The sequence below is a fragment of the Aplidium turbinatum genome, chromosome 7 (assembly GCF_918807975.1).
Source record: "Aplidium turbinatum chromosome 7, kaAplTurb1.1, whole genome shotgun sequence".
Lineage (NCBI taxonomy): Eukaryota > Metazoa > Chordata > Ascidiacea > Aplousobranchia > Polyclinidae > Aplidium > Aplidium turbinatum.
Genome location: NC_137478.1, coordinates 22111753 through 22125817, shown reverse-complemented (window position 1 = coordinate 22125817; position 14065 = coordinate 22111753). Strand labels below are relative to the sequence as shown.

Below are 14065 nucleotides of genomic sequence, written 5' to 3'. Positions count from 1 at the left end.
ATCCGTATTGTTTCAAACATGAACTACACTTGAGCGAACTAAATCGCGTTGACTAAATTCGAGTTCAAACCAACAATATTTGAATCAATGAATGCATAACAAGAAAATTGATTATCTGATTACTTTCACCTGTTTTCATTTGTTTGCTAACGTAACAATATCTTATTCTTCTAAAATGGTTTAATGTTTTGTAATCAAAAATTGCGAATTTTTTTGCGTAATATTTGCATTTGTTTTGCATTAATTAGAACATTGTCTTACAACCACATCAGGTGGAAGATGCTTTTCCAATTTGATCGTGAATACTTTTGAATTGAAAGATGCTGAATTGACTTAAATGTAACACTCAATAATTGCTTCTTTTGAAGATGGCTCAGGCATCTCAATATACCGTACAATCACACTTAAATATCTCGAAGATAGTTGCAAGTCACCTATAACTGTTTGTCGTCAGTTGCTCATGCCTAAATACAAAAACGCGTAAATCTCAGGTAAAAGCAGGGTTTGGAATCTGTTACAAAGCTAGGCAACGTTTTGAAGCACCCTTTGGAAAAGACTAATGTTTTTCTAAACTTAACCCTTAACTACTCTTTGTTGACAATGTGTTTTAAACTTATAGTAACAACAAAAGTCAATTCCCCACTAACAAGCATTTGTTTTATCTTCTTTTTTATGATCGTCATGCTAACACTAACCAGGGAGCGAAGAAATCCAAAGCGAAAATGGTAAGTGAAGTCACCACCTAAACACACGTTTGTTTTGGGTCTCGCAACGTTGAAACAACGTAAAAACGACAACTTTAACTCAAACATGAACTTCATTAAAGTGAGGCTGAATTCGAATTCAAACCACCAATTGTCGAATTAATGAATGCTGAACATCTGATTGTTTTTATTTTTATACTAACGTAAGAATATCTTTTCCTTCTAAAATGCTTTCATATTTTGTACCCAAAATTTACGAATAACAGGGTTTTTTTTGCGTAATGTTTGCACTTGCTTTGCATTAATTAGAACATTGTTTTACAACCACATCAGTTGGGAAGATGTTTTTTACAATTTGATCTTGAATGCTTTTGGCTTAGCGCTTAATCTAAACACAGACACGCTTGCTATAGTTTTATTCTTTTTTACTTTTGAAAATTGATTTTTTTCTTCAACAAAACGACTATGTTAGTTGCATTTTCAATTGAAAAAAAGGGTTTGTACCAGGTCTTCCTTGAATGAAACAATTTGCTGTAAATACAAAAAGGTTGTTGCAATTATGTTAACTCAGCGCATCTATATGTAATTATCTATGCTGAATTAACGTGAATGTAACATCTTTAAATCAAATTGCTTCATTTAGAGCAGGGGTTCTTAACCTGGAGTCCATGAGCCCCTTAGGGGTTCGCGAGGCGTTTTCAGGGGGCCCGCGAAAGTTTCCGAATTTGCAGCATTATTGATAAATTACGACATTAAAAAATTAGTTGTGCTTTGTGTATTTACAATGATTTTCAAACTGTACCACGCAACGCCGTGGTGCGTCGTTTGAACTTTCAAAAGGCGTCGCACAAAGGTTCGGCTTCCTAACTAAAAAATTTCATACAAAAAACTAAAATCATTTCATAAGGCTGTGTATGTTCAACTTAATTCTTTTGAGACAGCAGGTTGTTGATCAATGCTTAATTTAGAAATGGAAACGTTAGTCTGTAGCCTATTAGCACTCACGGTTTTCCCATGGCTGTGATTACAACTAAATATTGGTTACAAATGAAAAAAGAGAGAAATTATTTGTAAAGGTCGCAAAAACTCTACTCAGTTGCGATAAAATTTGCAGAAAAGCATTAAATCAGCATATAGAATACAGATTTTTGATCCTGTGTGCCAACATATAGCTCAGAACATAACTTCGTCAATGTCATCAATCGTCATAAGTGCGTCGCGAGTTCAATATGCTATAAATTTTTTAGGAGTCCGCGACCGCTTCGAGGGTCCAAAAGGGGTCCGCCAAGACAAAAAGGTTAAGAACCACTGATTTAGGGATTAGTATCACAATACATATTTCTCACACTTAATAAATCAATAAGTATAGTTGCTACAACTTCAACTTAAAAATCTTTGCAGCCTGTTTTCTCTATTGGAATCATCAGAAGATTCTTAATGTGATGTCTCAGTCTAACTGTTCAAGTGTTTATAGAATTTATAGCTTCTGTTTCTAGAACTGAGTAAATCCGGTTTTATGTAGCAACTTTTGGAAGGGTAAACCCAAACAGCAAATCAGTTCTTTCATACTTTGATTCAACGTTTGCATACGTTGAATCAATGCAAATATGACGGATTTTGCTGTCTGGGTATCGATACCGAATGCACTTGTATTACATTGTAATACATGTAATACATGAATACATAATAATCAGGAAATGGTAGAATTGTGGTGTAGATACCGGTTATTTAAGGAATGAAATTTATTTCATTTTACGATACTTCTTGTGATGTAATCATTACACCTTCCTCTTTTTCTTACAGGAGATGAAGTTGTCGAAGAGGAGACCGACGATTTTCTCAGTGACTTCTTGAATGACAATATTATTTCATCAGAAGGCGACAAAGTATGTTTGTGTTTCTGAAGCAGGTTCTACGGATATATTTTTCTATTTTTAGTTTGTTAGATATTTTTAGACTGTTTAGTGTTTATACTTGACTAATGTTTTTGCAATCGCAATTCAATGCATTTGTGGTTTACGTTCTTTATAAATCCAATCGTTTTTCTTGTATACTTGCAACAAAATCTTTTTCCAAAATTATTCACCTGAAAAATTTTCTTACCTCCAAAAGTATCACATTGCGTATCATTAACCAATAGCACTCTATAATTTAACAAAATAAGAACAATAATCGTTGACTTATTTGCTTGACTTGTATGGATTTGATGGATTTTAAGTTTTAATCAAGTTCAGCAAAAGGCCGAACGTTGGACCGGTTTGCATGAAACAGGAGCAAAAAACTTTCCAGGTCACAGCCGTGGTAACAAGAAATATTTCACACCAGTTTTTTGTTTCAGGAATCAGTTTCAAGATCGCTTGTCCGTCCGGTATCAAAGGAAGATGATAACGCTGCTTTTTTCTGCGTGGTTCGTTATGTTTTGTTGATAATTTCGTTTCATAGTGCAAATGTAAATCAATCATAGGAGTTCAGTATGGAGGCATAAAATCCCCACATGCTGAGCAATAGTTAATTATGACACTAAAGTTTCAAGGTATAGGCTACAATGACTGCAAAAGCCTTACTCTACAAAATGCTAAGTGTTTCTGACACAGTAAAAAAAAGATTGTGGTCAGATATTTCATTGCTTCTAGAATCTAGTCTAGATACTATTGTATACTTCTGCTGGGTAGGCATATGCATACGGTATATTTAAAAATACATCGTGCGGCTAGTTCATGAAAAGAGTTGAGAACCATTGGTATGGCCGCTTTTTAAAATATCGGTTGTATTTATCAAAGCTAAATTGTACCGAATGTTTTGTTTTTGTACGAGAAATTCAGATCTGAGCATTTCTATTTCACGCTGAACTGTAGGCCTTTAATTGCTTTCAATGAATGCGAAGTAGCAAGGCATGTGTGAAGACACCCGATTCCGACTTCCAATTCAACTTGTAAAAATCGAATGTGAGCTTACTAAAATTTTTCTAGCTTACTGTCCTCCAGGCAAGGATACCTTTTCGTTAAATGTACTGACAAGGCTCGACTCGTTGATAGTATTAAACCAACAACAGGATTAGCCTACCATTCCCCACAAGGCTGATGCTGTTGTTTGCTGCCACTGTGGCTTTTCATAGGCGATTGCCGTTGTGCATACGGTTTGTCCTTTTCATTGATGCAGAAAAATTCAGACATTATGTACTCTGCAATTATAACTGTGTACCCAAGTGCCCACGCACGCGTGTTTACAGTTAAAGACGTAGAATTAACTAACTGAAATAAGATTCGGATTTTAGATCAAGGGGATGCGAGCTTACATTCGCTTTTGACTTACCTGCCATACTAGAAAATGTTATTTTTATCTGATTTACAAAATATTGTACTTTTGTAGGTTATATAAGAGTGCTGAAGTTGGTTTTTAAAATAATTTGAGGTTTTTATTGTTGAAAGTAAAGCTTGGAGCGAAGTGTTAAAAATATAACAAATTGAAAATTGGCCATTCTAGTGCGGCCGGAAAAGCGGAGCTACGCATTCCGTTATGTAATGTCCCTAAAATAAGGCAAAGCTTTATGATTTCGATCCTCTTTTCAGGTCATCAGTGGAGGTGGAGATTCATCTGATACAATGCGAATTCAGAATGCCACTTTTCCTAAGTTTCGAGTGAGATGTAAGTTCAGTCAAGTTTGAATCAAACACACCATATTTACTTCAAAAAATGTCATCACTCCAAAGAATGTGTTGCAATTATGTTAAAAAGTTTGATTTTGAATCATTGCAAACGATTTTTAGTATTTCAGAACAAAATTCTTAAGTCTGTTTTCACTGCTACGTCGATTAATATAACGCTGTTAGGGAAACCAAACTTTTTAAAGCAGTTTGCTGATTAATACGGATTTGAAAGCTTATGGTACTGAAAATTTTGAAACGTCGTCAAGTTTACCAATGAAATCAACAAAACTGAACAAAGAATGTTTTCGGTGCATCGCTATACCCAACTCAAGAAAATAATGATCAACTACTTCTGTAAAAAACATACAGCAGTTATAGCCTTGGTTTCTTTCCCATTCTTGCGTAGCTTACTGCTGCTACTTCCTGTGCAGACCAAACACTTTTTTTCAGCTTGAGGACTTGATTTAAATATAATATACAACCTCTCTCATAATTTTTATGCACCATTCTGTAGTTGATTTTTATCTTCTGATTATCGTCTGCCGAAAACGTTCAATTTTTTTTAGTTCGTTTGTTTTCATATGGCACAGCAATATAGCTTATTTTGATAACTTACTTCACTGACTCGTCGAGCACGTGGCCTGGTCGAGCACCATGACAATGCGACAAGAATCTCTTCTTTTTTATATTCCCAGAAGAGTTCCATGTTTAATTTGGTACTCAAGAGCCAAATATTTTTAAAAGATTATACTTTTTGAACCATGAGTTTTTGTATTGCTTCCAACTGATTTGAAAGCTAAATTGTTTGCATTACCACTGCAGTTCAGAGCTTTCAATCGTTTCTAAGCTGATGTTATTTTATTTTTGACCCAGATCCTACCGATTCAGTTAAAGTTATGGCCGATAAAGACATGCTGTTCGTTGGAGATGAAGTGACATTTACGTGTGAAACAAATGGCTACCCAACACCAAAGATCGAGTAAGTCAACAACATATGTGCACCAACGCGCAAGTGGCACCAAATTATGACTGCTAAAAATTTCCACGATTAGAACTAACGTTTTTGGAAATATTTTTTCAGATTCGAAGAACAAACTAGCTCGAATTTTAAAATTGACGTTCTTCAGAAAGATGACCATGGCCGCCAAATTATCTGTAAGGCTCGCTACGACGCTGACGCTAATGTGTTGGAAGCCTCCTACACTATAGAAGCTTTATGTAAGTATAAGAAAAAAAGATTTGCACCCTCCTGGTTGCTAGAGATGCCTTCTTTTACTTTCACCTGCTGTAACCTCTCCAACTTTCACCTCCTGTATCTTTTCAACTTTTACCTGCTGCAGCTTTAACTCTCACCTGCTATATCATTTTCAATTTGCACCTGCTAGAGATCAATTCAGTTATACTAAGTCACTACGTGTATTTTATGCATACGTTTTTCAAATTGATTAATCACTAAATCTAAAAGTATTGGTATTTAGATGCTGAAGAACCTTCTATCACGGGAAACACCACGGTGACATATGGAGAGACTGCATCTCTGACTTGTTCCCCAGGGATGTCTGTCCCCAAGATGACTAAAATATCCTGGAGAAAAGGCGACGTCATACTTGCTGAAACCGGTAATACTAAACTTAGACGTTATATGACCGTCGGTTATATTAGAAATCAAATCAAGCTTAATTAATCAGGTATATTTTTCATAGAGCAAGACTAGGCTAGATTTAACCACTTTAACTTTAATTTGATTAATCAACATTTAATTGTTATCTGTAACCTTGTAGACCAGTTAATTTATTCTAAGCTATGTTGTGAAACGTCACACATACATTAAGAACAAATTCGTTTCAGGTATTAAATGTTAGAAATTCGCAATTTAGTCTGTAAAATGTCGTAGTAGCTCTCGTTTGGTTTGACATGGTTTAGGTTTAGGCTCTCGTTTGGTTAGGTTTGACATGCAAATTGTAAGCAATGGGTATTTTGTTAAGTGTTTTATTCTACCCTGCAGTCAGTCAACAAGTTTGAAAAAAAATGTCGTTCGTGCTAGATCAGTGTTTCTTAACCTTTTTAGCGCTCGTACCCTTTGAGCTGTCATGAAATTACCCCCTGTCTACAATGGCCGACGGAAGCAAATAAAATTGTAATAATATAAATTAAACTCAGTGTATTTATAACTTACGTGTTGAATGTATATAAAAACAGTCTTGTAAGTTCAACAAGATTTATCAGTCAATCTACGAATGGCTTTTTTGTTGCTGCTTTTCGTCAATGATTATATGTTGAAACGAGGTACTTTCTTTGAGATAGACACACGCATATTATCTCTTGGATCCAAACGATTGCCCGACTTAGTTTTGATGTTTACAAGAGTTAACCCAGTTTCACATGGGTAGGTTGTCGCAAAAAGCACAAGGATTTCTAAAGCTTTTTTTCTAACTGGGGAAATGTGTTGAGTTGTGCACACCAAAAGGCATCCAACTGCATTGGATCAAACTCCATTTTGCTTTTACTACTAGCTTTCATTTCAATAAGATAGTCTTTCATTTGGTCATTATCATCCATAGAATGTAGGCTGAAAGTAAATGGGTCTTGCATCCATCCCTGAGAAGTAGAAACCTCTCCAGTATATAGACATATACAAAAGTGACTTGTTACGCATTCTTGACACATATGCCTAAATAGCGTATAATTCCACACTGCATGTCGTACCCTCTGCTTTGGTGCTTCGTACCCCCAAGGGGTACACGTACCCCTGGTTAAGAACCCCTGTGCTAAATTATCTAAAAGTTGTTCTACAGTGAACCAAAAGTCTCAACTCAAATTGCTTTGAGGGCCAAATGAACACTTGTAAATTAACCGGAAGGCCGTAATACACAATAAAGTCAATAAACAAAATAAGGCAGTAAACACGCAGTAAAAAGGTGGTACGAACGCACCATGCACGTCAGATCACAAGAAAAAGTGCTAGTCTTAGAACAAAGAGATGAAAAAACACTGTACGAACACAAAAAACGCAAAACAGAAAAACAATAAAGAACGCAAATGAAACGACGGGCCTGGAGAGTAAAAATATTGCAATTAACTTTCAAACAGAGCGGAAAAACTAAACCCTTGAAAAACTGACTTCAACAAATATCCAGTTATTATGGCGATAACCACAAGATAAGTGAATAGGCAATGTGATTGTGAAGTAACAATACGAGTTTCTCGTTAGCAATAAAATGGCGCGACGGTTTGTGCTAAAAAGCCGTGTAAAGTTTGATGAGCATTTTCAGACTTTTCGAGGAATTTTAGGGAAAATTTTACCTTTCAAAATCCATAGCAAAAATATCTAGGCTACTGTAATTGTTAATTATTTTAAAGTTTATAAATGCATCGCGGCGCGCGTATTTGAGACCCTTGTTTTAAACTGTCTTTGAGCAAAACTCTTTTTTAGAAAAAACTACTTTGCAGCTACTCAAAGCTCATTTACAAACAGAAACATTCATATCGATACCGTCAAGCCTTCCAAGTCTGCAAATCAGTCATTTTTTATATTGTGAAAAATAACAGATACACTTGTTAGGTTAAAGTTTTTGACTGACAGACGTTATTTCCAACTTTTGTTAACTGGAAATTGAACTTAAGTTTTCAATTTCAGCTCAGCTAAATATCGCGAAGGCAATGTTTGATGACGCTGGAACATACACTTGCGTAGTTGAAAATGGTTATGAAAGACTCGAAAGGACAGTTAATTCAAAACCACTCACCGTCAATGGTAAGTTTTTCAACTCAGAAAGACTAAGAAACTTTTTGCTCATGCAATTCACGCGTCAAATTTAAAAGGTTGGCAATTTTTTTTTAAGATGAAGTTTGAATAAACCTAGTTCACTGTTGCTGTTGTGCCATAGGCTGCACTTTCGTAGAGGTTGTTTCAGTTTATGGCGACAAAAGATTGAAGACCTTTCTTGCTTACTCTGTTTCACATGCATGTCCTGGATTTTTGTCAAATTTGTTTCGGCTTGTGGTATAATCATGGCTTTCTACAGGGTTGATGCTTAAGAATCCGAAAGAAAAACAAGTTCAAGGAAAAATTAACGATGTAGTCAAACTGTCGTGCTCCGTCACATCCTTCCCAGAGCCCACCTTTACATGGAGGAAGCTATCAGACGGAACCACGGGTGTGTATTGAAAAGGATTGTTTTGTCACGTTGTGTACTAAGGCCTAAACAATGTAGCCTAAATAAACTTAACGCAGAATTAAACCAAGGCGGTCAATTTTTGTCCTAAAACGATTTTTTGGCTGGTATTTTGTTTTAAACATTCCTGAACGAAAATGTATGCAGTGCCAACATAAATATTCGAAGAGTGTTGCTTGGACCATCAGTTTGAGTTTTACAGTGGTTTTCATATCCACAATTTCTCTTGCAATTTATTTTCCTGAATTCATGAACACTTCCTGTGTGGTACTGAAGAAGAGACCGCAAATCATATCATCAACGATTGTATTTTCCTCTTCACCAAATGGCGCAGAAGGTCTTCTCCATATCGTTGAGGATAATATGAAAGCGTGACTGCTCTCAAGTGGTGTTTGACTGGGTAGTTGGGGATACATCGCTATTCGTGTAGGGACTTGGGAGTAAGAGGGTAGAAGATACCCTCGACCTCACGGGCTCCAAGATGACTAAAACAAAATTATCTGGATTTTAAAAGCGAAACTAGAAGAACTATTTTTGAGATGACACCACACAATGTTTAATTATAAGTATTTTCAAAGTAATCTTGATTCAAATATCCTCAAGCAATAGTTTCTACGGAGATTTGTAAGCAATACGGGAACTCATTTTCGATCAGTCACAAAAGTATTTTGTCGATTTCAGTGACTGAGGATGACAAAGTTACCAACGAGGGCAGCACTTACACCAGCAGCATTGAAATCGGTCCATTGGAATCTTCCATGTCAAATGAAAAGTTTGAGTGCGTAATCGAAAATGGAGAAAGTCCCAAGTTGTCCAGAACATATGCTTTACCAGGTGACAACGTCTAACCAAGCTAACTAAGCGCTTGCATCGACTAGTGACTAAACACTTTGATAAGAATCGAATTTCAAAATTTAAATAACAAAAGTAGATTTAAAAACGTTTAACACTGTTTGCTGTACTCAAGCGTGAAGTAACAAGTGGTTTTAATGGTAAATGCAGACAGGGTATTTTAAAAACAGCAATACTTCTGTTACCCCGTTTGCATTTTTCAGAAGACGACACTTTATGCATTTTCTGTGTTATTGAATTTCAGTAGTTTACTATTTAAACTTTTGTTTTTTTCTACTTTTTGCTTTGATTGTTTCCTTACAATATTTAACAAATTTGATTTACGTGCGTTGATTTTCTGCTCTGAATTAACCTTTTTCAAGTTCAAGGAAATATTAACAAATTTCTTTACATCATTTAACGCCGTTCGTGCTGTGATTACTCAGGCTCAGGGGTTCTCAATTCAGTGTGTTTGTTTACCTTTCTCGATTTATGAAGTTCAGTTTGCCCCGACTCGCTATTTTTGAATTAAGATCTATGTGTTTACCACGCAATATGTCTGTCCTGCATTTCGAACAGCCCCCTTATTATTGTACAGATTCGAAATTATCGCCCCAAAATTACCTAAAAACAGTTGAAAAACTCTCAGAGACACGAGATTTATTTTTCATTGGACAGTGTAGTAATGTAACTTATTCTCCAAAGCAGTAGCGTAGCCAGAAATGGCGTTCATGACTCCCTTTTAAAACGTACGTGACGCTGCAGCAAATGGATCAATAATGATGTTTTTAATAATTAATATTATTATTGATTCAATTGCCATGAAGGAATGTTGGAATTTAAAGGAAGGGGAATCCCCAATCTCCGTCTGGCTACGCTACTTCCACAAGTGGAAATTAACCCCGATGGGAACCCCTGTTTTTTAACCACAGCACTTGCAATTGTTTGTGAAATAACAAAATAACTTTGAGTTTAACTTGAAAAAGGGTTTATGATTTTGCACTGGACTAACACGTTTGTTATTTTCTTAACCTGAAGGCTTAAACGACCCAGCAGAAAAACCGACTCCAAAAGAAGGTATTAATTTTGTCATCATATTTGGCTACAGAATACATAATATAGTTTTTTTAATGTCTGTTAGACGTTACTTTAGAGTTGTCATCTGCTAACACGACTTTGCCTATCATACAGCTAATGCAAGTGCATGCTTCTTTTAGTAATAGCTAACTTAAAATTATTTTATGTTTATTTATTTTATCAAACGTAGTTATATGTCAAATCCCAATTGCGGTTGCAGCCTAGCCAGCAAATCGACAGTTCTTTGCATTGACTTAGTAGCCTATCTGTAGATATTTTTTTCTCATTCTTACGCAGACGAAAGTTCCCTGTTGCGATGTGCGACAAATCAGCACGCCAATGGACTTCGATAGCATCTTCAGTCGTAGAAGTTCTCTTCACTAAAATTCTTTGATTTTTATCCATAGTCATGATTACATAACGCACTGTAGTTGCTAATTTGCATCATTTTTTTTTTAAAGAAATGTTTAGCAAAACTAGTTCAATAACCAAAATAAAATACTTTTTTCTCACTTTATTGTAACAGTGTAATAGTCATTTAACAAGGTATTGCTTCACCTTAAACAGAGGTCCTCCCAGAAACAGCTTCACCAACGGCGGGGATAGTCATCGGAATTCTTGTGGTTGCGCTCATCATTGGAATTTTGCTTGCAGTTCTCTACAAAAAAGGAATGATCTGTAAGTTGGAATTACTTTCACGAATCATAATAAGGTGTGTTTTTATATAGCGCTGTATCCATCGCAGATATGCGTTGCTCCTCAGCGCTTTACAAAGCAGACAGTGCAGCCGTGTAGAGGTGCAACCATGGACTTCTTAATAGTAGGTGCAACCATGATGCAACTCAGTACCAACTCAGTAGCAGTACCAGCCATGGTTCATGGTGCAACTCAGTACGTTATTAACCGATTCCATTCCATTGCTGAGTGCCAAGCTGGAATAAGATTCAGTAGGCCTACCACTCGTTTGCTGTGGGATGGTGCCGCAAATAAAGCGCTTACTTTCCAATCACGTAATGCTGGTCCGACTCCCGGCTTAAGCTGGTTGTTGAAGAACACCGCTCACCTCTGCTCTGAGTGTAATAAATTGGGTTGGCATAGTTGCTGAAGGAAAGGCGGCCGAGAGAAAGAAGAGAACAGTTCTACAGTGCCATAACCATCTCTGCAATCGAGTTATCAATCAATGAAATGACATAAAAGTGTGTTTTTGTAACAGGCAAGAGTGAGGGAAAAGGCGAAGAAGATGCGGTAGACATTGAGCATGTCAAGATGAAAACTGACAACGGAACTTCCAATCGCAATGACATCGAAGCAGGTGTGATCACGTGACCATCCCGCCATATTCAACTTTGAAAAAGTTAATTCGTGAAAACTGTTTTTTACAAACGTTCTTTGAAATGATGCAAGTTAGAGTAGACGATGCCAATGCGCCACAGTAGCTTTTTTGTTTTACGAATGATGCTTGTTGCAGGATATGAGAAGACTACTATTGAACAACAAGAAGGGACGCAGTTAATCAACGGAGCCGAAGATTAGGTATAGCATTTTATTTAGTCTCGGATTAATTAAAAGTTAATTTATTTAAAGATGCCTTCATGTGATTGTGAATCCTCGAAGTTGAAATTGAAGATTGGTAATAATTTAATACTGGACAACCGGCTTTGTTATATTTTAAAACAGTAAAATGGTTGTTACAGCCCAAATGAAAAAAAAAACATCGAATTTCCTTTATATTTTTAAAAGATTATTAATTATTATCAACCTTTAGTGGCAAAAACAAATTTAAAATCAGGTCATTTTTTAGTGGCTTAGCTACAGCTACTTCGTGGTGTGAAGGAATACAAGCAAATCAGCTTACAAGGTACCACAAGCCTGCACACAACGAACGCCAACACACTTTCTGGATTTTCCTACAATTCAGTTGATACACAAATGTATCGCAGGTTTCGACTTATCATTCTCTACTAAGTGTTCATATGTGACTTTGCCTTACGCCTATAAGCAGAGACTCTGTACGGAAATCGTGTATTTGTTGCATTTTATTAACCGAAAGCAATTGTGACGTCATAAGACATTTACGAATTTGCTTGTTTTATATCACATTTTGTTGCTTTTTCTTGTTTTTTTTGTTGTTGAAATAATCACACTTGCGTATTGTGATGCGACTTGTTTTCAATAAAGTGAATTTGACAATAAAATAGCCCTTCGATTTTTGTTACTTGCGTTTTTCTTTCGGTAAAATCACTTTCCGAACATTTTATTGGTTTCTCGCTGAACATTGCTGTTATTTTGACGTTATTGAGTATATTGTGTTTAATTGCATTTTTTGGTGATGACGTCAGCGTTTGCGGGATTATGATGTTGTGAATGCAAAAGCGTGACAAACATCTTTTAAAAAAAAAACAACTTTTTTACACATTTATGGTTTTCAGCTGTTACAGTTTTTTGTTTAAAAATAAGACAATGATTTTGTTCGCGGGTGCTTGCGTATGCTGCCGCTAACTGACTACTGTATGTGTACAAAAATCAAATGGATCAAGTACTGTAGGTCATTTAAGACTGTAAACAATTTTATCCCTCTTCTAACCAGATGTCTTTGATTTTTCTTACCAATCGGCGCTTCAGCTTCCCCTGAAGTTTAAATCAGTCACAAAAAATAAAGTTTTTGTTATTTAACCAGATACGCTTTGTGTTCCAACAAATTAACAAGACCTGCAATAACTTGATGATATTTTAAAGTTTTCATATACTGACGTGTAGGTTATTAAGCTTATTGTGACCTTTTCATATTGCCATTTTACATTCTTAAAGTATTGTACAGACAGGAGAATGCTTCTGTTGTATAAGCAATTCTTGTTCACTTCCTAGAGTTATGATTCGATTTGTTGACCAGAAAAAAAAAAAACAGTTAGCCTTCGTTAGGCTTATTTAAATAAATTAGACTTTATAAACACTTTGGATTTATTGTGAAGAGTTGTGTTACGATAGAAACGCCGTAAACAATTTTGTTTTCTTATTTGCGATATGCGTTTTGTATTACCGCATGTCACGTCTAATTTTTTTATTTGGTGAACGCTTGATAAGTTAACCAGTGACCGTTTTGCAAAATTCAATAAAAGTGAGTGACATAACTACTGTGTGATGATGACAAATTTTCTTATTTTCTTCATATGAAAACAAGCGTGAACAACGCTTTGAAATTATGAGGTTTGTGATCATTATTCTAACCAAAAAAAAGCATGTTTATTTTACGGTGGCGATACTGTGCTGTTTTAGACAAAGGGTTTGCAATGAACGGAGGATGTAGCGGACAACGGGTAACTTAACTTATCCGCCCATACCTAGCTGTAATACTAGTCTACAGCGACATTTCGGGCACAACAATGTGGCAGAAATAATCCGAGAACGAAGTCTGTACTTCATTACTACAAGTATGATTTTATTGTCACCACATAACTTAAAAGATTGCCATCGTCTTTCCACAACAGAACGTAATCCAAATCATAAGTCCAACCCAGGAAACTGCACACTGAACGTTGACTGACGGAGCCAGAATTAATATCACTACTGTACCAAAATCATATTATAGTGAGCTGCACCAAAAATTATACAGTACTCTGACGTACTCCTCACA

General features: G+C 35.9%; 1 protein-coding gene across 3 annotated transcripts in view; it reads left to right on the top strand.

The window, feature by feature from the left end:
* LOC145774746 (basal cell adhesion molecule-like) overlaps positions 1-13562 on the top strand; it is a 32366-nt gene extending 18804 nt beyond the window's left edge. The window contains exons 7-21 of one of the 3 annotated variants that reach the window (XM_082586046.1): positions 699-725; positions 2508-2590; positions 3043-3111; positions 4274-4349; positions 5225-5330; positions 5433-5569; positions 5830-5970; positions 7989-8105; positions 8377-8508; positions 9208-9360; positions 10396-10434; positions 11002-11112; positions 11648-11746; positions 11903-11967; positions 12236-13562. In XM_082586046.1, the coding sequence (XP_082442172.1) occupies positions 699-725; positions 2508-2590; positions 3043-3111; positions 4274-4349; positions 5225-5330; positions 5433-5569; positions 5830-5970; positions 7989-8105; positions 8377-8508; positions 9208-9360; positions 10396-10434; positions 11002-11112; positions 11648-11746; positions 11903-11967 (1355 nt within the window). In that variant the 3' untranslated portion in view covers positions 12236-13562. The remainder of the gene's footprint in view (positions 1-698; positions 726-2507; positions 2591-3042; positions 3112-4273; positions 4350-5224; positions 5331-5432; positions 5570-5829; positions 5971-7988; positions 8106-8376; positions 8509-9207; positions 9361-10395; positions 10435-11001; positions 11113-11647; positions 11747-11902; positions 11968-12235) is intronic. The other 2 variants (XM_082586048.1, XM_082586047.1) reach the window with 2 other exon arrangements.
* The last annotated feature ends 503 nt before the right edge of the window (positions 13563-14065 follow it).